Source organism: Colias philodice, chromosome 16, assembly GCF_061535455.1.
Source record: "Colias philodice isolate Cphi_HAF_F1 chromosome 16, ilColPhil1 Martin Lab GWU primary, whole genome shotgun sequence".
Taxonomy (NCBI): domain Eukaryota; kingdom Metazoa; phylum Arthropoda; class Insecta; order Lepidoptera; family Pieridae; genus Colias; species Colias philodice.
This window is the reverse complement of record NC_143101.1, coordinates 5,837,819-5,864,980: the sequence shown is the minus strand read 5'-3', so window position 1 is coordinate 5,864,980 and position 27,162 is coordinate 5,837,819. Positions and strand designations below refer to the sequence as shown.

The 27,162-nt window shown below is 33.5% G+C and overlaps 2 protein-coding genes across 6 annotated transcripts; both read left to right on the top strand.

Annotated features, from left to right (window-relative positions):
• On the top strand, positions 1 to 21,573 carry LOC149481679 (uncharacterized). 5 transcript variants are annotated; one of them, XM_089705200.1, is made up of 13 exons: positions 1 to 196; positions 769 to 936; positions 1,719 to 1,897; positions 4,837 to 4,994; positions 6,382 to 6,481; positions 7,536 to 7,725; positions 8,862 to 9,005; positions 10,166 to 10,213; positions 11,728 to 11,835; positions 12,877 to 12,975; positions 16,068 to 16,163; positions 16,698 to 16,959; positions 17,846 to 21,573. In XM_089705200.1, the coding sequence occupies exons 1-13, from the start codon at positions 83 to 85 to the stop codon at positions 18,007 to 18,009; spliced, it is 1,830 nt and encodes a 609-aa protein (XP_089561326.1). In that variant the 5' UTR covers positions 1 to 82; the 3' UTR covers positions 18,010 to 21,573. The 5 variants fall into 5 exon arrangements, with proteins under 5 accessions (XP_089561326.1, XP_089561323.1, XP_089561322.1 ...); XM_089705197.1 differs by lacking the exon at positions 769 to 936; XM_089705196.1 differs by lacking the exon at positions 769 to 936 and having other exon boundaries at positions 4,837 to 5,003.
• Positions 21,574 to 24,993: 3,420 nt separating this feature from the next.
• Positions 24,994 to 26,424, top strand: LOC149481678 (uncharacterized). The gene has a single exon (XM_089705303.1). The coding sequence runs from the start codon at positions 24,994 to 24,996 to the stop codon at positions 26,422 to 26,424; it is 1,431 nt and encodes a 476-aa protein (XP_089561429.1).
• Positions 26,425 to 27,162: the final 738 nt, after the last annotated feature.

The window sequence follows — 27,162 nt, the reverse complement described above, 5'->3', positions numbered from 1 at the left end:
TTTGACAGGCAAGCGCGTTTTGGTTCTAGGAGCGCAGAAAATTGTGATGTAAAAAGAGAAGAATAAATGTTTGTTGATCATCATGGCGAATCCTAGAAAATTTAGTGAAAAAATAGCCCTTCATAATCAAAAGCAGGCAGAGGAAACAGCTGCATTTGAAAAAATTATGCGTGAAGTTTCCGACGCAACCAATAAGGTATGTCGCGAATCGCCTATTTACTCAGGCAATCGCTTCCTGGCCGTCAAATGTGCTAGCCGACGTAAACAATAATCGCTAGAATAATTCACTTTTTGCGACTTAAAATAATTTATGATATTTGATAAAAACCAATTCAAAACAATAGATAATATATAGCAAGTTTTTATTTCGTACTGTATGCATCATAATAGCTAGAAATATTCTTGTTATTTGATATTCTCTTACACAAAAATCATAATAAATAAACAGGTATCAGAGAAATAATTACTACGAGAATTTCCTCACACATAGTTTTTCTAAACAGTGAATATTTCTGTTATTGTTTATCTATCAGTGTTATGGTGTTATTATTTATTCTCGTCTTGGAATGTTTATCGATAGTGTTCTCATCATTTTTATATTGAATAAGGTTAACTAATGGATCTAAGTATTTTGATAATAGTAAAGTTAAAAATATTTTATATATTTTTTTAAATTAGTTTCAATAATTATTTCCCATAATGAGCTTTTGTGTAGCGATGTGATAATCAATATAGAGAAAGAAAAATCTTGAAGCTAAATGGTTGCAGGTAAATTCAAATAGTAGAAGAACGCGTGTAAAAGCAACTACAGAGTTGGTTGAGAATGTTGAGCCCCAGATTGTACAAAACCAACAGACCATGGGTTCATTCCGAAGTGGTTCTCTTCCTAATGTTGCAGCACCGCAACCACCCTCTACTCAACCAGAGATCATAAAGGTTTCTCATTCCTCGAAACTGCATTTAAAATATGTAGTGTGTTGTCGACTCGCTGATTTCTACCTTTTTTTTTTCGTTTGAAGCCATCCCTTTTACTGTATGCTACTATTTTGTTAGTAGTTAAGGTTATATTTATTTTGATGTTTATTTTCCATTAAACTTAAATATACCGTCTAGATACATTCACAAAGTTGCTAAAAGTTATTATTTATTGTTTTTTCAACAATTTAATTAAAATTTATTGTCTATTGAATGTCCATAGTTTATCACAGTCCTTCAATTATTTGTTGGAGCTGGATGCTCACGGTTTTTATTTGTTTTGTAACATGTGTTTTCCAGGTTTTATACATGGCCATGCCATCATCTGTTTGGCTTATAAACACTTCAAAAACATATTCTATAATGTACCTTATAAGTATTGCTTTAAAGTTGAAATTGTATTGTTACTTACATATATTTTATTTTTTTAAATGAAAGTAGCTGTTTTTGAAGGTCTATGGGAATGTTTGTCATATTATTTACACTTCTTTTTTTATGTAGCATGTGTAGTTTGCCTTAAGCTTTTGAGTTGACCCTTCCATCACTGTTAGTCCACAAAGTATTTAATGGAGTACTATTTAAAGATGATTTTGAAAATAATTTGCTGTATTGTACGAATTGGGTAGTTTGAAGGTAAATGTGATAAAATTTTTATTCTTGTATTAATGTGCTAGTTGATAGTAAATAGATGAATATTACTTTGTAATCAATTATTATTAAATATACATTTTTTTATTCAACAGCCAGAGGAATCAACAATACCAACACAATATGCAATGTCTGGTGGTAGGAGTGGGGGGATGTCGCCGTCGCCGCGGTCGCCGGGGCAACGGGGACGAGCCTCGTCGTCCGTTGGGCCCATGCGGAGGCCGGCAGATAGGAAACATGACACAAGTCCGTATGGAAGTACCGTGTATCTCAGGTAAGCAAGACCATTTATAATATTTATACACATAATCTATATATATAAAACTCAAAGGTGACTGATATAGTGATCTATCAACGCACAGCCCAAACCACAAGACGTATCGGGCTGAAATTTGGCATGCAGGTAGATGTTAGGATGTAGGCATCCGCTAAGAAAGGATTTCCCAAAATTCTTGCGGGAACGGGGAAAAACGGGGATGCACGTACAAAGTCGTGGGCGGAAGCTAGTATAATATAGAATTAGCTGTGCTGTGTGGTTTTACTTGTGAGCAAAAGCGAGTTCACGCTAAAGCGTGATATAAGTAAAGTAAAAAATCCATTCATTGATTTTCGTTTGAAAGTGTAAAAACATACATCCATATTCGATATTCTTATAAAATTTTACATTTAAAGGATATGATAGGAGGTTTAACTAACTTGATTTCAATACTAAATACTGTGTTTAGTGGTTTTTGTTGCTATTCATCATAATTTTGCTACTTATATTTATGATGGAGGATGAGAATAATAAATGAAGACTGTATCAAATATTGAATTGATTTTACATATTAATAAAATTAAATCACAGGCAAATATTCAAGCACAAATCCAAATTAAGTAGGTATGTAGTGTACATTGTTAGTTTTTGCTACTGAAATTTGGTCTTATAACAATTTTATTTGTGAAGTCTTATTGACTCTGGTTTTACTTTGATATACTTAACAACTTTTTTTCCTATTAGAAACTGATTTTGGGTATGTGTGCTGTTACTTTTAGGAACCACGAATTTAAGTTTGTTCACGTTACTTCATTATTGACACAACTAATAAAACCACATCAAACTTATAAATAAATACATTTTTATCACACGTGCAAGTTTTACAAATTAAGGGAACAATTTTTATACGAAATAATGTTTGAAATCCTTCGTAATTATAGTGAATTTTAATAAAATAGATGATTTAAAATCTATTAATTATGCGTGAAACTGCGCTGATTTTACGTTATTTTGCGACTGAATATACGAGATGGTAATATTGTTGAAATAAATAGGAAGGAAAACATTTTCTTGTCACAAAAGCACGATTTAGTCCAGAATATTTAATAATAAAAGCTTAATTTTATTTAGAACTCTCCACATTTTTGTATTCTTAAAATAATAAATATATACCAGGAAACATAGAGACTGAATAAGAATTTAATAAACGTCGCGTTAAAATTAACCAAAAAAAAAAAGAAGCAGGTTGTCGAATAATTTCCATTAATAACTGAAAAGATCGAGCCAAATAATCGGTAACCTTTTTTAATTTTTAATTTCCTATATAATTGTTAATTTCGTACAACACGTAATTGTTTAAAAGTAAAAGGAACTTATTTGCCAAGGATTATTATTCGTGAGGTCAATGAAAGTAACGTTTTCCAGTCTTTATGCTATGAAAATTATACGAATCACATTGGTAATAAATGCTATAAATGTTTACTAATTTATTTTCCGGGTTGACTATAAACCCGCTGTTTCTATTCGATTTAAAAACGTGTTATGTATCTATAGTCAAAATTTAAATGTTCTTTCATGTACATATCAAGTACTACTATTATATCAAATATTACGATTACAATGTATACTTTCTATGCAACATTAAAACACATGCATGTATGACCAGGTTCCCATTGTCATTCATTTGAGGAAACCTCATTCATAATTAATAAATTTATTGTTTGAGCTTATGACAAATATGAACAGGAAACAATTTGCATCGGCATTGGTCTGTACTTGGAAGTGACTTGATCCTATAGCCAGAGTATAGGGTCAACGGACTATATACTTCTTACCTATTTCAATAGAGGACGAAACCGCATAGCATGCAATCGATTACGTCAAACGAAACCAAATTATAATTTGAATGTGTACGCGCCTCGCTAATAAAGCTTCTATAGAATTCATAAAAAAACTAAGTAATTGAAAACTGGTAACTTAAAAATTTCAATAACATTTGTAGAAACAACAAAAATTTAATGATTATAAATTGGCGCCAAAAATCTATCCTCATTATTTGTCATATTCATGATTTGTCTCTCACAATTGATTCGCGTCTAACAACAACTCCTGAGTCTAAAACTAATCAAGCAATCTATACGGTACCGATCGTACCACACGAAAATTATTATTTTTATGTACCTACGTGCATAAATACGCCCATTATTTATAAATTTTAATTTTAATAGGTACATACTATCAATATACATAATTAATAATCCCGAAAAACATAACTCCTTCTGGTAAGTACTATCGGAATAATTTTATATTAATTGCATCACAGAGAACTGAATAAATAATATAAGAAATGAGAATGAACATAATTCGGTTCAAATTGAATTAATAACGTCAGAGATTTAGTACTTACCTTAAAATCTTATGAACGAGTTTATATCAAGTAAATAAATTAACTTGGTAGGTACATTTAAAAAAACATTGTTTGTTATTGTAGTGCAGATAACACAAATTCTTTTTATTTAAATATAATTCGTGTTTATATAAATAATAATTATATTATTGACGTCATTAGCATTATAAAAGCCATGTACTTATAGAAAAAAACTTTTAAACAAAAAAGGTCATCGCCTTTTTCACTAAAAAGTAATGATATATTAGAAAAAAGTAATCTATTTTTTAAGTAAGAACTAAAGTCTTGCGATTTAGTTATTGCATTCGTTTTCGATTGCTATTTGCGATTTAGTTATTGCTAAGCTCTCCTTATATTCTATAACTTCATAGAGTTCATTATCATTAAAATCGCACTATATCCATATTACATTTCTTTACAACCCAATATGAACTTTCCTACACATATCGTACGGTTCATTATCATCAAAATCGCCCTTTCTCCACGTTACAAGTATGTCCAATCCAATATGAACTCTCGCACATACAACATAGAGTATATTTGGTTCCAGCCCGCCACCGGACAGCAACTGGCGCAGGACGAACTCGGACTCGGCGCTGCACCAGTCGTGCGGGGAGCAGCAGGTGACAGCGCCCCCGCTGTCCCCGCACCACCCGCTGCATTCCCACGCCCACCCACACATGCACCCACACCAGAACCATAGGAGAGGTGAGATATGTACGGAAACGCTTTTTTATACCATTTTAATTCGTTTTTATTTTTTTTTATTTATTTCTTTATTTATGTCAGGCAGCATTGCCCATATATTGTTAGTAGTACTTATTCTAATGTTAGTAAAACTACATATACTTATTTTTAGATTTTAGAGTTACAAGCCATTTTTTGTTGATAAAATTATGTACATTATTGAGAACTTTAATGATGTTCGTATAATTCTCTAAAAAAGGGCGTGTGTGCCGAGCACACGTGACTTACTCCATGACGTGATTGTTGCCATGAAAAGGAATTCGATCAGTGAAATAGATGTACACATGCATAATACATCTGTCCCATACCATCAGGGGACAAGGGACATCACTATGTTTAAATCACTATGTGGTCCAATATAACGTTAAATGAATATTCTTGATTAGACATTTGAGTTGATTTTCAAAATATAAAACTATTTTGGATAACTAGTATTTTTTAGATCATCATTTTCCAAAAGTTGTTGTCCTCGAAATCAATGGTAGGCAAAAAATATTAACATGAATTGTGGTCTTAACTGCATGCCTGTTCATTTTATTACGCAAAATGTTGTGATAAGGAAGAATGGCACACTGAGTTAAATATATTTTACATAAATAGGAGGCTAATTTAAGTTAATTGCATTAGTTAAATGACTGGTGGATTATGTAATTAGTTTAACAAAGCTGATCATAATGTGTTATAATTCTTTACTTACACTTTAATTTTAATATAAGGAAAAACAATAAGGATAAATTATTTTGAAATAAAACTTATGATACAGATTTTGACATCATATTTGTATCAACATACAAAGATACAATATGCATTACAGGAAAACTGACCCATATAACATTATCTATTGCAATTTGCAAGAAATACCATAAATGTTGACGTTTACAAACACCAGTTGTAAGTTTTTATCATTTCCACCATAAAAATAAGCTCAAGATTATGATAAGAATTTGCCATAATCATAATCTTGAGCCAATTTTTATGGTGGAAATGATTGCAATAAATTGCATGCCTGTATTAATTCTCAAAATAAAACCCAGATTTGTGTCCATACTTCAACAACATATTATCTTCAAAAAAGTATATCATGTCATGGAGCTTTGAAATTATTTTTAAAAGCTGGAAATTCGTTCGTTTAAATAAATTAAAAAAGTTTTTAGTGTTAGTTGTCCTAAGATCCAGTGTTGCTATTTTGCAAGTGGTATTAAAATTAATATTAATAAATGTATATACAGCACACTGCACATGTAATATATTATGGTCCGTTGTATGCCGACAATATATTGTATGACTCAATCTTTTGTTTCTTCAATAAGGCAAACTGAATGATAATGAAAATTTGTCTCCATTTCAGCGGCAAATATGCACCTCGATGTATTGGCGACTCTGGGTATGAATCCAACGAATCGACCCCGATCGTCGTGTGAAATACCAAGAATACCAAACAATAATAAGTGAGTATATGATTCATTATTTAATATATTCAAGCATAGATTCATTATAATTATTTTGTTATGGTGTTATTGTTTCCAAGAAAAGCCGGGTCGCTTGTCTATTGTGCATTTATTACCTCCATTACATGTTTGTTTAATAAGTGGGCGTATGATAAATTGATAGAGTTAACGAGAATGGCAAGTTGTTGTTCTATTAATGGATTAATTTGATTATTTATGTGAATATTCATTTTAATGGATTTAATGAAAATGAACTATTACGTCTTATTGCTTTAAATAAGAGCGTGTGGGCCAGGAAAAGATTGGCAACTTATTAGGTATTTCTTTATATGATCTTAATTTTTTACAAAAAATATTTTCTATTACCAATTTCTTTACAGTAGTTGTTTAAGTGTTAAAAAAAAATTGGCTGTTTGTAAAGTAGGTTTACGATCGAGATGTTTACGTGATAACGTCTTATTGGTGGCAGCGCTCGAGATGAGACGGGAGATCGGTCCGTCTCTCTCTCGTTATACCTGCGATCGCGCTCGTGAGGTTTTGGTGTGACACAAGTTTTGAACATGTCACCCGACTAAAACGATTTTAAAAACGTTATCACGTTAATAAGTTGTACATACTTTCATATCCGTTGTACTAACGAATGTCATTACAGAAAAATAGATATTGCAATTACCTGCCCACACCACCTTACAGCAAATGTTTAATAAGATTATTTGTCTGCCTTCATTCTTATACTTTATTATTTCTATAACTCGCGTATTATGTAGTAAAATAATTTGTTTACAACTGCATTAAGAGTGCAGGCACGTGTATGCAGCGAGTTCATTTTTCCTATGTAGATCACGATGCTTGTAACTTAGGTAACGATTTTTATAACTTAACTTTTGCCTTACAATTATCCTTTTTTATTATGGATTTGTGATATTCTCTATGTATTTCTATCGGAGATGTCAAAAATTGCTTAATGTTTTTTACCTCTTTTTTATTTTGAAAATCATACGATTTGCATTTGATTTTTATACGATTTAAATTTGATTTGATTTCTACCCTATAGTGTGTACGAGAGCGGGGGGGACGGCGGCGGGGGTGGCGGGGGCGGGGGCGGCAAGGGCGGCGGGCTCGCGTGCGAGCTGCAGGTGCCCGGCGGCTCGCTGCCCGACCTCACCTCGGTGCACTTCCCGCCGCCGCACCTGCCGCACTACCTGCCGCACCGCGCCTCGCCCGACTACCACCACCACCGATACGTATGTACATAATGAGTTCAAATAAAAATAATTATTATATATTTTTTTAATCTGTGCATTTGCGTATGTTTTGCGCAACCCGTGCAAACTCGCACCGATAATTGTGTCTATGAAAACATCATCTAAAAGGTAAGAGCGCGAATCATGTATACATTTATTATATCATTGTAACCCCACATCTGTATATCCTGTGAGCTAAAAGTAACCATATACCAGTCAGATAAAGTCTAATTAAGCTACATAATGTCACTACACAAATTCACGTAATGTGTCCGATAACTAGGAAGCTAACTAATACATCGCATTCCAGAGATCCAACAGTCCGATACAGTCACATTTACCTACATACCACGTGCGTTAACTAAGGGCGGCCGCACACGGCCTGCTTCAAGCAATTGAGACCGACGGCTTAAAGCCGCCCCAACGCGGTGAACTATAGACATTCATTGACTGCCGTACACGGACTGCTCGAGCAGACGCGACCGCTTCAAGCCGTCAACTGCGCGGTTTGTAGCGATAGCTCGAGCAGTCCGTGTACGGCCGGGCTAACGAATCACGAAATAGAATCACACCACGTGGTCTAACACACAGAACATATAAAAGAGGTTAGAAAGGCATTGTAGGCGGGGCAGACGCGCCAAGGATATGAACACTGCTCACATTATCATCATGCGTATGATTCGTTCCATTTTAAATCGCGTGATCGCGCGGCGCTATGATTGGCTAGATTTGAAATTGCAAATATGTGCGTAAGTGGACTTGCGCGGACTTGGCCACACCCACAGGCGACACCGGTTCTTAAAGGAACGGCGAATTATTAACCGACTTCAAAAAAAAGGAGGAGGTTATCAATTCGGCCGGTATGTTTTTTTTTTATGTATGTACACCGATTACTCCGAGGTTTCTGAACCGATTTACGTGATTTTTTTTTGTTCGATGCGGGATGGTATCGAATTGGTCCCATAAAAATTTTATTCGGATAGGCCCAGTAGTTTTTATTTTATGAGCATTTTTGTCTGTATTTGTAAATGTTGCAAGTGCAAGTTTGAAGTCGGTTGTTTTTAACGCAGTTATCACTTGTTGACATTCTAACCTCTTTTATATGTTCTGCGGTCTAACAAGTACCCCCATTCCAGAGCCCCAGCTCGGCGGGCGCGTCGCCCGGCGGCGGCAGCGTGTCGCCGGCGACGGGCGGGCTGTCCCCCGCGTCCGGCTCGCCCGTCGGCGCCACCGTGCCGCTGCCCGTGCACGCGACCGAACACAACTTGTACGACACGCAAGTATGTACTGTTTTATAGTACTACTGGTGGTCCGCCCCGTGGTACCTACATGTTTAAACTATCCTATCTATCAAGTTGGATCGAACTGCACATGGTGTGCGAATTTTATTATAATCGGTTAAGTGGTTTAGGAGTCCATTGAGGACAAACATTGTGACACGAGATTTATATATATATTAAGATAGAAGGGAAAATTATATATATATAGATAGTAGAGATGAAACGGATAGCAGTTTGGCCGGTTATCGGATACCGGATATTCGGCCAACCATGTCGAATGTAGCCGTATATTGTTAAGGCCGCCGGATGGACCGGTTACCGGATAGTTGCTGGGTATTCGTTTCATCTCTCATAGGTAGCTTAAAATTAATCGGAAACATACATAGGGTAACAAAACCAGATAATAGTGAAACTTAAAATATGTATAGATGAACATTTATGACACGCCAGTACGTATAGACAACACAGTCTGCTCTGTGCGTCATTGGTTGCGCATTTATCAATAATTATTAATTATCCTTACTTTCAATATAAAAGTTGTTTGTCTCTTTTTCTGGTTTTATGATATGATTTTTGTGTCTGGAAACCTTTGACTACACGGATGTAGTCGCGTGCGGAAAGTTACATTGTCCAATGTGTATTTTTTTAAAGTTGATAAGTGACATAAATTATTACATACATTAGGTGTATTTGATGAAAATATAATATGTAAATATATATAAGACCAAAAAAAACCCTATAATTTAGTAGATGTACGTTAGGTACCTCTGGCTTTCTGGCTGTGGTTGTCTTTGCAAATAATAATGCTATGTGATGTCCAGTAGTGTTTTGTGTGTATAGATCATATCATTTTACACTAAAATAAAATAAAAATGTATTCGCAAATAATATTTATTAGTGTGAAAACTTGAATACAGTTAAGAAATACCGTTAAAAGATTGGCGCTATTACAAAGATAACTGTACTTCCCGTGCGTCAGAGATAAATTAAAATAACATGTTTAGTGAAAACAACGCATAATTAGTTTTTTTTTTTATTAGATATTGCTTTTAGAAGTAGGTAAAAAAATGTTATGGATTTCGTTTTACGTTTAACATTTTTGTTGTTATTTTCGTTGTGTTTATTTGCTTTCTACACAAGTCATTTTTTGTTTATTTCAGAATCACTTATCTGTACCAAACACAAATAATTATCTTCATCATAGTAAGGTTCGTTTTCGTTTGTAACAGTTCAATTTTTTTCATCCTCGCAAATAATCGCCTACGTGCTTATAAGCCACTAATTTCTTCATATCGATTTCATGGACTAATACCGACATTATTCACAAACTACGAAAATAATGCGAAAACTAAGCTTTTTTGTATGCATGCCTTACCCGATTTATATACTTTTTATATAAAATATCTTATTGTATTATATTGTTTATACTACTTCGAAATTAAAGCACACGTCTATTGAATTTTTTTATTCAATTTTTTTTTTTTTGATAAATTTGAAAATATTTTTTATGTATCACAATTCACAAAGTACACTGTACACTGTATAGAAAAACGTTAATGTATTCAAGCAAATCTTATTTTTGTAATAAGTATGTAAATATTGTGTTGTGTTTCTATGCTTCGTAATGTGTTACTGGTTTTGTGAATTAATTATAGCGTTGGTTATTGTAGAAAAATTCACGACGTAGTTTTTCTATACAGTGTACACTAAAATTTTGGGCTTTATTTTTGGCAACTGTTACATAACTTTCAAGCTTTGAAACGTAAATAAATAAATTAAAATTATTATATTTATTTATATGCAGTATAAAATACGTTATCCAAATTATGCATATTAACTAACGAACAACTTACCATGCGTAAAACGATGCTGTGAAGGCATCAGAAAGGAAAAAAAACACTTTCGAAATCGATCAAAAGGTGTAACATAAAATAAAGAAATCTTTTATAATTTAGACATAGACTAAATGTTAAGTGTTGGTCTCCTTTACAGTATTGTTATTAAAGCTTCACCCTTCTCGGGGCTTCGTTTACTAGATAAAAAAGTATTCGGTATATTATGATAATTAACTTAAAATATAATTATAGCCAAAACACCCTCAATAATTATTAACTCTCAGTTTTACTCCCGTTCTCAACTTTACTTGCGAGCGAAATTTATCATATTATATCAAAATTACCTAAGCACTGTTTAATATTCTATCGTATAAAATATCTTCATAGATACATGCCCATTGTTTCATCATGTTAATTTTACTTCTATTATGATAATATTATGTACAATTAAGCTAAGCGGTTTTACTAACAATTAAATATCGCGAACATAAACGCTTTATATCTAGCGCGACAAACGCAACCATTCAAAATCGCATGAAAACCTCATGTCATACGGATCATTATGCAAATAATTCATCAACACATTGGCAAAAGAAACATTTTTTTATCTCGTTTTGTATTAATCTTTAAGGTTGTTTTTTAAGAGCTAAACTGCATGATTTGCTTAATTATTTTAAGGTTAACGCCATCTCCTGAAATCAATAGTTTAAGTCAAAGAAACCTAAGTTAGAAAAGTAACTGAGAAATTCGGGGATTGTTTCATTTTTTGGAATTATTAAACTCGTATAAAACTATTGATTTGAGAAATTCATGCAGCCTCTAACACAAACGCGCTTTTTTCATAATTCTATCCACATTCTAATAAGTTTTCATACGAATTATTTCAGAATATGTCCCCGTTAGACCACGGTTGGCTCGCATCGAGCTACCAGTCGCATTGTAGTCCGCCCTCACAATATTCGTCCGCATCAAACATTAATTTGCCTTCACCCACGGTGAGTTTTTTTAAACATTTATTATAGTAGAGCCATTTTAATAGGCAACATTTGACAGTTCAACAAAATTCAACAACGTAACCTAGTAACCACGACATAGAATAACATGATAGTTCGTTTTGTTAGAACTGCACATTTGTTTAACTTTTTTCAATTACGATTACATATTTATAATAATAATGACCGATACAAGTAATTTTAGGATTTGATTTTACCGATAAACCATTCTAAACATAATAAACAATTTCTGATTTAAAGAACTGACGTCGCTACAATTTTGTGTCAATAAACCTTTTTTCTTTTTAAATACCAGAGACGTTACTCTAAAAATCGAAATCTGACATCTAGAATCGAATGCATTGATTACTTGGGAATAAAAATTATCATAAATTATTGACATGTGTTTCAAGTTCGATTGACAAATGTTTCAAGTCCGTATCGATTAATTCACTTTAGTCGATGTTTTTAAGCAGGTTACCACCCTATGAAGATAAAATTGATAGACGTCAAATGTTGCCTATTAAATTGGCTCTACTATAACAGGTTTTTCAAAGCAAACACGAAAAAATGAGAAATCATTCTGAAAACAAAAATATACAGAATGGAAATGATCTTGTCTTGGGCGAAAAGTACTTAAAATACTGGAGATAGCAAATATTGTTGAATGGAAACATTCCTTTTTAATCCGTCAGTCCTCGGATCACAGACACAATAGAAAATCTATTGTGTCTCGGCCCGATCGGGCCGCTCGGTGGTCAATGGGTTAAAAAGAAATAAAACTGCATTTAAAGATTATCGAAAATCACTTTTCACGACCGGGAATCGAATGACGTATATTCCACGTATCTCACATCTCATATATGTCCCGTGACATTTCGTATTCTTTGTAAATTCATAACTTTGTCCAATATACCCAGAACAAGAATATAAATTAGGCCAATGTTTTCAGCTTGGTTTTGTCAAATTTTGTATAAATATCTATTTTAACTTTACAGTTTAAACTGTAAGAAACATACATAAAGTACACATTTCACTTTCCAGATGGCTCACAGTCCGGGCAGTCCTGTAGGTGAATCATCACAGACTGACTACAATAATCTACACACAGTGCTATTACAACCCTTCGAGCAAATAACAATGGTAGGTCTTCATTTTATATACAAGACGAACTTAAATACCTCATGTTCTAGAATCTTCTTATATATAAAAATGAATCACAAAATGTGTTGGTAAGCGCATAACTCGAGAACGGCTGAACGGATTTCGATAATTCTTTTTTTATTATATTCCTTGAAGTACGAGGATGGTTCTTATGTAGAGAAAACGTAAACATGTACCACGGGCGAAGCCGGGGCGGACCGCTAGTTTTTAATAAAAATAACTATAAATTATATTTTGCTAATTTCAACTAACATTAGAATAATTATAAACGTGTTGAAAAATATACTGCATAAAAATCATAATAAAACATCGGACTAACTAAAAATGTTAAAATATTTTAATCCATGACAAAGATGAAGAAGACTTAAGTGTAAGTGTAGATGAGAGTAAACATTTTTTGGTGGATGAAACTTTTCTTAAATATTGGTATTGAACCATCTAACAAAATTGTATCTAATTATTGAATAAAAAACATCGTGTGGTCAAATAAAAAACTAAGATGTTTTCCATGAGTGTGACAATATCATATGAATATATAGCAACCAGGGATGTAACGGAGGTAGTTTTATCGGAACCGAAATCGGAATCGGAGTTTTCAAATTTGGTTTATCGGAATCGGAATCGAAATCGGAATCGAAATCGGAGGCAGGGTCAGTTTGTTTAAGGACAAATAAAACATGATTTATAGTCAATTCTTTTCATTTTTATTTTTTATTATAAAATAAAAAACAACTGTGAAAAAAATTGGCATAATTCCAAATGAACAAAAGATAAAATTAATGAATTTAAAGTTTAATTAAAATTAAAACCCAAAGTAGCGTGTTACATTTGGTGACATTACAATAAATGAACAATAGCTAAAGCAAATTAAATCAAAATGGACTCCAAAAGTAATGTATTGTACTTTATGAACAAAAGCTTTGATGCTTTGTAACAACTAACATGTGAAAAAATAATTGATGATAGAGTGCACGTATTGGGGGTCGGGGGATTCCCCGCGCGACATGTATGAACCTGTTCGGCACAGGCCGTCGCGCGCCGCCCGCTTTGTTTCGTTCGACCTCCGATTAACATCCGATACAAAAGTATCGGAACCGAAGTCGGAACCGAAAGTGTAATAATAATCGGAAGTTCCGACTTAACGGAACCGGAATCGAAGCTCCGTTACATCTCTAATAGCAACACAGGTTAAAGAGTGTAACGAGAAATACGTGAATTATTTATAAGAATTTAAAATTTCTATGCTTCAATGGATTAGCAGGGAGTTGTGAGTAAATATAGAAACTAACTAAGCAATGTGAAGCTTCTAAAACAATATTAATTTATAGCAGTAAAGTCAAGTTAAATATATAATGATCACTCACAGTTGAGATACAAAACACGAAAGCATAGAATTGCAGCACAAAATAAATGCACGTATAGATATTATGAGAAATAATGATCCGTTAATGTTCAATTATATGAATAAACGTATTTAAATTTATTGTGACTAACCCGCTGCCGATCACCTGCGTGTTACTATTTGTTTTTTCAAAACAACTTTCTTATGAATGATCAATTACAAAACGGCGAACAAGGCTATTAGGTGAGAATATTGAAGAAAACTGACCTCATATAAATATAGAAAATAGTGCATATAAATAAAATATTATTTAAAAACATTGACACACTAGTGTCACCGTAACAATTAAGAGGAAACATGGAGGAAACGAACGTCACCTATTCTACGAACGTCTCAAGTCGTTTTCATCCTAAAGAGCGTTCCAAAGAATATACTTTGTTTCAAAAGAAAATATCCTGAAGTCCGGTAGTCAATTATTATCATATATGTATATCATGAAGACTATCGTTATTAATTAACAAACTCAAATAATAATTATTCTTTTGAAATTCGAATAACAATTTATGAAGTTCATTATATAATTCGGTTTTTCAATCCAATCATCGTTTTGGATTATAACGCTATAAAAAAAAACAAATAGTATCACACTCGGTGTTTGTATGTGGCATATGTAAATGTGTGTAACATTGGTGTAACGTTGGCCAAGGACTGGGCGCAGTTGGTGCAGAGTCTCGTCGAGTCCGGGTGGACCGCGCACGTTCAGGTCGCGGAAAATGTACGACACATTACACACAATATTCCCATTCTATATATATTTTGATTATTTTTTTTAAACATGTTTTCTATAGTATATATTTATTCTTCTAGTGTCGGATTGCGAGCGAAACGTTTAGTTGCGTGTCATTATGTGTGTGTTTAGACTCTAGGTGTATCTTTTTTACTTTCTTAGCGTTTAAATATAAAATTGTCTATGGGCCATTGTCAAAATGTAAATGAATTAGTATACTATTTTATTATGACATGTTAATTTCAAAAAATGAATTAATGGATATTCATAGAGTTATTTTATTGTTGATTATAATTATTCTGAATATCGTAAAAAGATATGCAAAATTCGCTCGTGGTCCGAACAAAGCGTACATTAAGACGCGTACGTCTCACCCGTAAAGTTGAATAGATATTCACGGAAAAGTATTTAGTACTAGTTTGAGAAAATGGACAAAATGCTTTGCTTCTTATTGTCCTTTTCTCTTACTACACTATAGACAGTGCTGTAGTAAAAATAATAAAAAAAAACTCAAAACGAAGAAAAATAATAATTTATTTTTTACTTTTTTTCTGTAGCACTGTTTTGCGTAGGAAAACACATGTACTAAACGCGTTCAGATTTTGTTATGTTCAAGTTCCTTGGCATGCCTTTCGTTACATTCAATACATGTTATTCTGTCTAGATATTTTTTGTTACGTACTTATTTAGAGCAATATTTGTCTGGAATGATTTATATCTATGGCACAGGCATTGTCGATATCTAGATGGTTAGTGGAGTAAGCACATTGTTAGCTGCTTCTTTTGTTTGTACCCGCCCGCTGCAACGCTTTCACAGAAGCTTCGTTATTTTGTTTGTCACGTGTTTTATTTTTCAGGTTTCTTTTTATTATTATTTCATCTCTTTTGAGCCATCTTTAATTTTTTGATAAGTTTATTTATGGTACGTTTCGTTATTAACAGCTAGATCCACCGACGTCGAATTACAACACGACGTATGTAAATCACAGTTCACCGCACTCACCACAGACAACGAATTCACAACACACATATTCAAGGGTAAGTTTTCAATTTTTATTTTTCATTACATTTATATTTATTTATTTGTATACAGTCACAATTATTCTTATTTTAATTTTTCAAGCAAGAATCTTAAAATAATTTAAATAGACAAGTAATCAACTCTTATGGCATAATTTCACAGAATTTTCTAAAATATTAATAGACTTTTATGTACTTACCTTTTAGATTCTACATGAGTACTCATATATCATAGTTTCAAAATAATAATGTATCCAATGTTACACAGCTGTATTAGGTAATATTGAAAATAATACACAATATTATATTACTTAGCATTATTATTAATTCGTCACAATATAAAATTACTTATAGCTTGACCGTAACCGCTGTACCGCTGTACAGGTATGTGCGCGGCGAGGCGGGGGAGAGTACCGACCGTTCCGTTCTTTCTAACTTCTAACTCGTGCTGTTTCTTACCCGGTCCCCGCCTCACCGCACATACCTAGGGCGCGGTACAGCCAGTGCGGTCAAGCTAGTACTATAATTAACCTAACAAACGTCAATTTGCAGGCGACGGGCGCTCAGCCGCCGGGCAGCATGCACATGGCGCACGGGTCGCTCACGCACTCACAGTCGCACTCGCACCCGCACCCGCACCAACAGCACCAACACCAACACCAACAGCACCAACACGCGCACCAACACCCGCACCAACACGAGGAGACCCGGCGAGCACGTGACCCAGTGGCGGGCGGCGGGTACCCGCTGCAACCGCTCGCGTCGCCCTCGCAACCGGCCACGCCCGCGTCTATACCGGATATCATACTTACGGGTTAGTGGGAGACTTAAAATTGTTTAAAAGACTGCTTCGTTTGAACTTAAAGTTAATGAGGCGATAGGGCAATTCGTTGTCGTTATTTACAAGACGATTTTTAACCCAATTTGCCGTGTTATTTACGTTAGATAGTTAATTGAATGCAATCTTAAAAAATCGATTGATTTTTGAGTGTCAAACACGCTAATGTTGCTAATGTTTATGTATTGAAAATTGCATGAATGCTTTGCTTCTAACTGTCCTTTTCGTTACTTATACATAGTTACTATTATACAAAACGCTAAGGTTTTCAAACAGTTGTAGAGATTGTCTAATCTAAAAATGAACGCCCCTCCACTGTGTTTACGCTCACATTCAAAGTACGTGTATAGACGCAATACACACAAATTGGTCTGCCTCATTGGTCGTTCAGTCCTCCAGTCCAATCCATGCCCGAACGACAGGACCAGTTGGCCAACTAGTGCATAAATGACGCGATACACGACAGAACGGACGTGTCATTCCGTACATAGCGCGCTCTCCCCGCCATACAATTATGCTAGGCACCTGAACTGATCGCCCGATTAGTTGACAAATCAGTGCGCGAGACAGTCAAAGTTTGCAGTAGAATCGCCGCGCGCACACATATAAAGTGGTTCAATAATTATTTGTCCTCACACATTGAAACAATTAAGTTTAGTGGAGGGGCGTTCATTTTTAGATTAGACAATCTCTACAGGATGATATTGTAAACGACTGTATAGTCAATGTTTTTAGGACATAAAACAAGTAAAATTAAAATACATTATCTGTGTCAATATACACTTTATTAATAATGCACTTCATAACATAGACATAATATTAAAATGTGTATTATTTATTTATTTATTTATAATGTTTACAGATTACTCCGGCGAGCTGGACGCAGGCATATTCGGCGGCGAGGAGGCGCAGCTGCGCGCGGGGCTCGACCTGGACGACCTCACGCTGCTGGAGGAGCCCAGCGCGCTGCTGCCCGACTCCGCCGTCGAGCACGAGTTCCGCCTCGACCGCCTCGACCGCTTGTAGCGCGGCGTCGACGCGCTCGACGACCTGTGGGCCTGAGCGGCGTTGCCGGACCGGCGGGGTGGGAGCGACGTTGCCGCCCCGCTCCACGGTGACGGTCGACTATGTGACGTTGCCGCTCCGCGTGTTCCGTGGCCTGAATGTGATGCTCGCGTTGGATGTTCATAAAAGTTACCGTGTTTCACATATAGTGGGACATTACATTGTGATAATGCGTATCAGCTCTCAGTGTTTATGTGAGTGCAGCATCATATGAAATGGACTCTCGCAAGATGACTGTCCAGTACAAGAAAGTGTTATTGGATTTTGACATTTTAACGACGCTTCGTGCAGCTCTTGTGAGACCGGCCATGTACGCTAGGAGCGAGACGCGTGACGTCACAGCGGCGGGCGACGGCCGCAGAGGGACTCCCTATACTTCATGACAATTCTATCTCTTCAAGTCTGAGTTAGTGAATATAGGACGCGGCGGCCGACTGCGGCGCGACTCATCACACATTCCCGCGTGTACGTGTGCGTGTACGCACTGTTGCGCACTTACGTTTCAATGGTGCAAGTGTTCATTATGATTTTGAATATTTTACTCATGTTTTAATTCAGTGGGTTAGGTTTAATTAAGATTTTTTAACGCTCGTTAAGCGACGGCGATCGGTGTACATTAGGACTCTTAAGTATTGTGAATATGTACTCGAATATCATTAATGAATTTACTTCGGATTCCAAATATTTTTTCATTAACGCTATCTATACACGACCGGTTGGTCTTTCTCTGTAAATACAAACGAAGGTGTTCACTTTACGAAATTGCATTTAAATCGCTAACGTTGCATGCTAGAGTAAACTGTCGTTTAAATAATTGTTTACACGATTTTTTTTTTACAAACGATCTTTATATTTTTCTATGTAATTCGTCATTCAGCGATTGCTCAAGCATTGACTAGATCTTAATCCGACTTTGTTTACATCTGTGTACATTTTTTACATTAAAATTGAATTCTGTCTCATGCTTCCCGAGTATTGTTTGAAATGACGCTCCGAATTTCCCGAATGCGTATTGAACGTTATCGTATATTGTAAATATGTGAGTTGTTGAGGTTTTAGTAAGCTTTTATCGCAAACATATCTATCCATTTACGTATGAGAGGCTGCGTGAATCCTTGAGGTCAATTTCAATGCGGTTCTATTTGACAATGTACAAAATGTTCTGTTTATACGAATTACAGTGCGAATATAAAGTTTTAATGTTACATTTGAACGAAAATATGTAGATTAAGTTTTTAAGGTTCTCTATGCAAGGAGCTGGCTACACGATTTGTTAAGTCAACGACTACGGAATGGTGAAATTGGTGCCAAAATGTTATGATTTATAGTTGAATTGTTTGATTACCTGGTGTTGGGTATGACTTAATTTTTTAATATCGATTTTATGTAGACTTAAAATAGTTATTCATGCTCGAAGATGGAATATATTACGTTATGTTCTAATAAAAAATATGTAGTCGATGATGTAAGAAATCAGTTTGCCGGTTCGCAAATTCGCTGCATTCGCCATAACTAATGTAAGGTTACCCATAGTAGTTACATGTTGTACAAATTATTGTCATATTTGCGGATGCAGTGTTCCGGTTAGATATATGTTTTGTTTTGTTAATGCTCATCTTATTACGTTTTAAGAGTCTAGTCATCAGTTACGAGTTTCAAAGGAAATAGAACATATATTTGCACATATCTTTACTGAAAATAATTATGTACATTGATTTTCTCAATGGTTTTATTCATTGTAATGATTCCTATTGTCTTATCCTATTATTGCGACGCAAACTTAATACATTTTATATATTTTAAGACAGAGTATAATATGTTTATGATATAGTTCATGTATTATGAAAGCATATTTACATTATTGTATATGGTTATTGTATGAAATTCCAAAGATATTTTCTCGTTTTCACAATTTTTAAACAGTCAAGAGACAAAATATTATCCCAAATATGAAGATTTTTATTGCCTCGTTTATTTGTGTAATGCAAATTATTCATTTACATTATATTGTTGACATTTTTTCTGTATTTCCTCAAAGGGGATAACTGTATGACAGATGATAGAATGTATAAATAACTGTAAAATATTTGTGATAAAGGAAATAAATAAGCACAATTTAAAAGCCTAATCAGATGTTATTGTAAGGTTTTCCTTTAAAATTTTATAAGGACCTGTGATTTACTATGGGATATAAAGTAATTTGAAATCGGATCAATTTTATTAAAGCTCACAAATGATTACAAATATAAGCATTATTGAGATATATTTTTCAAAATTAAATTTTTACTGTGATAATTTCTTATTTTGCATTCTCTTCAAATTGTTCTTTCGCGCACCAAATTTTTACTGGGATGAATGACAAAAAGATATAAATTCAAATCTCATTTCGATTTAAATTAATGTATTGTATAGTAAAACATGGGTCCATAGTTTCATAATGTAGACATATTAGAGAATATTATATTTCGTTAGCTTCTATAGCTTGGCGATAATCACTGGAGATTGATTAAATATATTAAAATTAAATCGAATTTTAAAATTTTGTACATTAAATAAATTTATAAAGTATCAAAAACAAAGTTACAAGTCAAATTATGTTTTTTTATGGCATGAAATTTACAATTTTCCTATTGCCTTATAGATATTGACAATTTTATATTATTATATTTCTTATTTGAAAATGAGTATAAATGGTGATGTTGTATATAGGGAAAATATATATTATTACGTCACAGGAAACGGTATTACAAAATGGTAATTTGATTTTAGTTGATATTGACAATTGTTTCAATAGTATATTATATTGGGTTATGTAATAATCACAGATTTATTATAGAATTTTATTTATAAAATTAACGCAAACCTATATTATGTGCAATACAATTTTTAAATAACGTTACAAATTCTATTGCTGAGCAGTAAACGAATCTTTTCTAAATAAGTAGTTACGACATTCAATAAGCTGTTGTTTATTTGTTATTTATGTATAAATTCGCGTTGCTATACTTTGTATATTGGAGTAATGTGCTTTTCACCTTTATCCACCGCCTACACTAGTACTATCAAAGTATCATACATTTATAAGGTTGTGAAATCTTCAAGACTTACTTTTTTACGCCGTATATGGTCGCGGGATACGCGTGGAATGCACCTTCCTTCAAACAATTTTATTATAAACGCCACTATTGAATACGATTATGATATCATTTTTATTCGTACCTTAACCTTTTGCATTTGGATATAAGTGTATAGTTAAAAGGCGATGCAGGATTATCTAGCTTTGGACTCGGTTCGACGAGACACCAAATTGTGGAATGGAGTGACTCTACAACCTCCTTAGCTGTATTTGATCGATTTATATGACATTAAATGTAAGACATAAATGTTTTTTCTCAAATATGCACAAACTTATTGAGGATTTTTGCAGTAAAACGTTTCAGTGGTTTGTTTTATTTAAACCAAATGTACATATTAAGTGTGATAGAGATGAAACGGTCTCATTTAAGAATAAAATTGTTGTAAGTATTTATGTCTTTTAATTTCCGATGATCCTTTTAAATCCACGTTTAAATGATACCTAGATCATGAAATGTATCAATTAATAATAACTTTAATCTCTTTAAATATATGTATATAAAATTCTCGTGACACAATGTTAGTTGCCGTACTCCTCTGAAACGGCTGGACCGATTCTCATGGAATTTTGTGTGCCTATTGCCTAGATCTGAGAATCGGCAACATCTATTTTTCATATTCCTAAGTGATAAGAGTAAGGTAGAACAACTTCTGCCGGGACAGCTATTAAAAATATAATATTTACTGCTAACTCTACAATCCATCAACTAGAACAACTTTACATCCTATAGGAAGAAGAAAAGAAGGAGGATCAGAAATAAGTACCTATTAACAGAATAGTTTAAAAATGCATTCAAATATAACAACATTTTTTAGGATCTCATGCTAAATATAAAATTAGGAATCCGTTTTATTATATCTTTTACTAATATTATAATGCTGAAGAGTTTGTTTGTTTCTTTGAACGCGCTAATCTCAAGAACAAGAAAAATTCTTTCGGTGTTGGATAGCCCATTTATCGAGGAAGGCTATAGGCTCTATATCATCACGCTAAGATCAACAGAAGCGGAGCCACGCGAGTGAAACCGAGGAGCGCAGCTAGTATATCACTACATAGTATAAAACATAGTCGCTTTCTCTGTCCCTATGTCCCTGTGTCCCTTTGTTCGCTTAAATCTTTGAAACTACGCAAAGGATTTTGATGCGGTTTTTTTTAATAGATAGAGTGATTCAAGAGGAAGGTTTATAATATGTATAATAACATCCATTAAATAGTGGAGAAGTACTGTTATTTTTGAGGTTTCTAATGTGATGTCGTAAATAATTACATTTTTTCCGCTTACATTGCAAACGCAATCTGAACCCTACGAGTTTTATCAAAATAATGTACTAAGTATGGTACACATTGAAAAGGTCTACAGAAAAGTCCGTGATGGTATATGTCTATCTCTTATGGATAACCCACAATAACTTTTTTGTCATTTACTTTTTACGACAAATAATGGATAATTTTCGAAGCGATTTTAACCAATACAGCATTAATCCTTATCCAATTAAATACCTTAAATACATTGTTCATTTAATATAGATCTATATATATGGCCCTTTACACCGTATGATTTAAGTGAATATTTTCGAAGATATTACAGATTTAAAAATTGCGGGACGTAGCGTTTGCGGCGGTACCGGCCGGCCGCCGTTGCACCCGTGCGAAGCCGGGGCGGGTCGCTAGTATTATATAAAACCTAAAATAAGTAATTATTTAAAAAAATTCTTCAATAATACCTCTGGAACAATTCAAATCTCTTTATTTTGAACTTTTTCATAATACAAATACAGGTTACAAAATATAGGATTTTTCAATCAGCACGAGTAGATTTTGGCGACTTGTGACCACTGACCACATTTGTGAAGAATTCGTCTTGCCATTTTCCATCTGTAAAAATATATTTTATTATTCAGTTACATACAAAAACCAATAACCATGTCAAGGTACACGAATAATCAATACGTACAAAACTACACAATAAAACTTGTGATAAAACTCTATCATCACAATAGGTGCCATGTAACACTGCACGGCGAAAGATGCAGGATCGGATCTCGATAGAATTCTGTTTCTAATTTGTCTATCTTTGTAAGTTTTCAAGAATTTAATTATTAAAAATAAAAAAAATAAATTGTTTGAAAACCGCGTTCCATCGATAGAGTATTGTGATAATTGAAATAGTCCAAACTATAATATAAGAAATAATATATAGATGGCCCAGCGGGGGTGTCCTTACGACTTAGGCACATAAACTGAAAGAATAGAAAAAATTCGATTCCTGAGGAGGAGGAAGGCTGATGCCTTCCATGACTCACTTGAAGATCACTTCAAGTGAGTCCCTAGCTAAGCTCTAGCAAGCAAATGAAATTAAAAGATCCGTGATATAGATATTATTGGGATATCTAATTTTTATATTAGATTCATATTATATGCTTCGGAGGTTTGCAGTGTTGAAATGTTTATCATAGGAATACACTGCAGTAACTAGTAAGTAGAGTTTTGTAGAATCATGAAAAACGATTTACCTATAACAAAATCGCGAGCATAATATAGAGTAGAACCGGTGTTTTTAATACTTTCAGCTCACTAGTTTCAGTAATATTACAGTTTACAATGCAACCTTTATTACCATACATATTAATAGAAACAATAAAATAAATAAAAAAATCTAATTTTGACATTGTCACTTGCAAATATCTATCGAATGCTTAAAATAAAATGCGTTTGTTTATTTTGTTGCTCGCTTTTGGAGGATTTGTTTTTGAAATAACCTGCAGACCTCAGCCACTAGAAAACGAAGGGTTATAAAAATAATATGCCTATATTTTTCATAAACATAGTTTCTATATCACTATAATTTCTATTTTTTGTTTGTTTTTTTTTTGTAGCGATGTAGAAAAAGCTGAGTATGAAGGCAACGAGGAGGCATCTGAAGATTATTTAAATGATAAGTCAGCGGTAGAGGTACCTAAAACGAATCCTGATTCTTTTGTAATTTTAGAGTAGTCGACAAAAACTGATGTATTCGAATATACTTAAAATTGTTTAATTGTTTTAATTTTGAAAAGATATATTCGATAAAATTAAAAAAAAATGAAATATGTGGGGTGTAATCAACTAAGTATATGGCACCTAGACTAAATTCATTGGGTTGTTTAAAATATATATTTTTATTAATTCAACGTTAATTCCAGGCTCCACGAGAGATAAAAGAAGAAGCTGCTCAATCTCACAGAAAAACCACATTGGAACATAACGATTCAAAGGCTTCATATCTGTATTTACCTGAAAGTAACAATCAGAACGAAAATGTAAGAATTACTTGTTATAGGTAAACCAAGTTTTATAAAACAAAACTAATCATCCACTTCTTTTTTCAGATTGTAGATCATGAACCAAGTGGTAGACGTAGTCAAGAAAATGTCAATCATAACTCTGAAGGGGATATTTCATCATTGTCCGACCGGCGTGAAATACAACTAAATAACGATAACGAGGAAGACGACAGTGAAGAAGAAAATATTTCACAGCCACAAAAAGACAGTCTCTCACTAAAATCTAATGAACCAATTTTAAATTCCAATGAAGATAGCAATTTTTATGAAGATGGTAATCAACAAATAAATGATAGGAATGAATATAATGATGAACCTTTAGACGAAAACAGGCAATCTTTAATAAATAAACATAAATCGTTTTATAAAAAAGAAGATTTATTTATAAAACCTAAGCCTAACATTAAACGTATGGGAAATAGAGACAGAAGGCAAACTGCCATAGACAATCGTGAAAAAGATAACATATTTGAGAATAAAAACAATATGGATAAAAAAGATGAATCCGAGATCAGCGATGAAGATAATGAATCCGCGATAAAGCGAAATATTAAAAAACTTTCAAGGGAAGAACTAGAGGATCTCTTAAATTCTTTATCCGACGATAAAAAAGCACTGTTGAAAAAAATTATCGACAGTAAGTTAGAGGGAATAAATAAGCGAGAAATAACAAAAAAAGCGGGAGCAGTTGAAGAAAATAATATTTGCGAAAGTGGACAAGCTGATTTAAGTAAGATAGATGCTGGCAGAACTATGGACTCGACACTATCTTCAGCTTCATTATCTACAGGTGATACAACCGAAACTACAAAACATGCTGAAGTTTCTAGCCCCAAAAACCCCGAATCAGATAATGATTCTGATAAGACCGATAGCAAAAATGAGTTAATCAATTCAAACTTATCATTGAAGAAAGAGTCATCGGTGGACGATGAATTACACATTAAAGAGTCTAAAAATGATATTAACGTTAAAGAAGCTCCGAAAAACGAAAATAAAAGAGAAACAAATTCTGATGATATGGCGGAAGATAAATTGGAAATGGGGAATGATTATCTATTAGCAGACACTCAATATGCATCTTTAGGACATGATGAGGAGTGTGCAAGAGATGACAGTTGGTCTGAATTAATGAAGGATGAGTCAGAATTGCACAAGGCATACAACAATTTTAATAAAAGAGACGTTGATAATTATGCTAATTCAGCTGAAATTCAATCTTTAGAAGAGTCTTTCCCAAATTACGATTTAGTGGATTCTAAAAATTCTGAATCAGAAATGGCACCTCTTGTCAGAGTAAAAAGAACCAATAGCAACTTGAACAAAAGAGTAACTGACCATTGTATGAACATGAAAGTTCCATTTTTCCCTAGAGCTCTCAATGATGACAATGATGATAATGAAAAAAGTGAGTTTGACGATGGAGGCATTTTTGAAAGGGCTTTGCATTATGAAAACATGGGAAAAGATCACCTTGTTAAAGCAGAGCTTGAAAAAAATAATGAACGCATTCAACGTTCAAACAACAATGAAAAAAAATATAAAACACAATTCAAGAACTACTCAAAAATTAAAACCGAGAACGATAATACAAAAATAGGTTCGGATACAGATAATATATTGTCCAATGTTGAAGGTGTTGATGATAATTTAATGTTAAATAATGGTTTTCGTAAAAAACGTATTGCCGATGATACTTATTTGAACGACGAGTTAGTTAATATTGAAAATAACGAATTAATACCAAAATCTGCATCAGATTTTATAAGGATTGAAAAAAGTAATGATTTAACACATAATTCTTTTAATGCGGCTAACTGTCAAGAAAACGAAGCCTTTGGGCCTGTTTCACACAGCCCCGAGGGAGAGCTCAGTCGATATAAAAGAGTGAGGCGATTAAAACTATCCCCTCAATGAAGAGTAAATTAGAGGAAATGTATTAATTGAAATGTTCTAAATTGACTAGACGATATTTTTTTAGTAATATTATTTGTTGTGATATAGTTTGTAGTTTTTTCTTTTAGTCATATTTAAGATGAATAAAGTTATATGTGTAATAATGTTTAGGGGTATTACTTTTTTTAATAACTGTATGAAAATAACTAATTAATCCAGGTGGAGAAAACTCCAACCAATAAATCATTATAATCTGTTCAGCCGTTCTTGAGTTCACATAATCGCATAGCTCTGCGCAAAAAAAATTAATCTCGTAAGCCTGTCCCTTTCCTGTTTCATAAGTACTTCTTCTACAATCTACATGTCATAAGTTTCAAAGCTAGTGTTTACACCATAATGCAAATTATTATATGTATATTGTATAATATTATAGTATAATATTTTAGGACAATCAGGCAGTAGTAGCTACTATTAAAAATTTATCAATAACAGTAACGATATTTTTTACAGTGACCTAGCGAAATGGATTGCATTGCATTGATAGAAAATACGCTAGGTAATTTCTTAAATGTAATACTCGTGTAAAATCACACTAGAAATTAAAAAAAAATACTACATATAGATAAAGTTATCAAAGTCTCAAGTCATTTTGTATTTGACGCCTCTGACAGTTATAGCTTTAAGTTCTTGGCTTTAAGTGTTAAAATTATGACGTCTTCCATAAAATTGTCAAATGGTGCAATTCATATTTTCTCTAAC

Excerpts from the sequence above, each read along its gene's own strand:
- LOC149481679 (XM_089705200.1), top strand. The coding sequence starts at position 83 with ATGGCGAATCCTAGAAAATTTAGTGAAAAAATAGCCCTTCATAATCAA. Across the intron at positions 937-1,718 it reads CTCAACCAGAGATCATAAAG|CCAGAGGAATCAACAATACC; the intron begins GTTTCTCATTCC and ends TTTATTCAACAG. Across the intron at positions 10,214-11,727 it reads ATTATCTTCATCATAGTAAG|AATATGTCCCCGTTAGACCA; the intron begins GTTCGTTTTCGT and ends GAATTATTTCAG.
- LOC149481678 (XM_089705303.1), top strand. The coding sequence starts at position 24,994 with ATGGATAAAAAAGATGAATCCGAGATCAGCGATGAAGATAATGAATCC.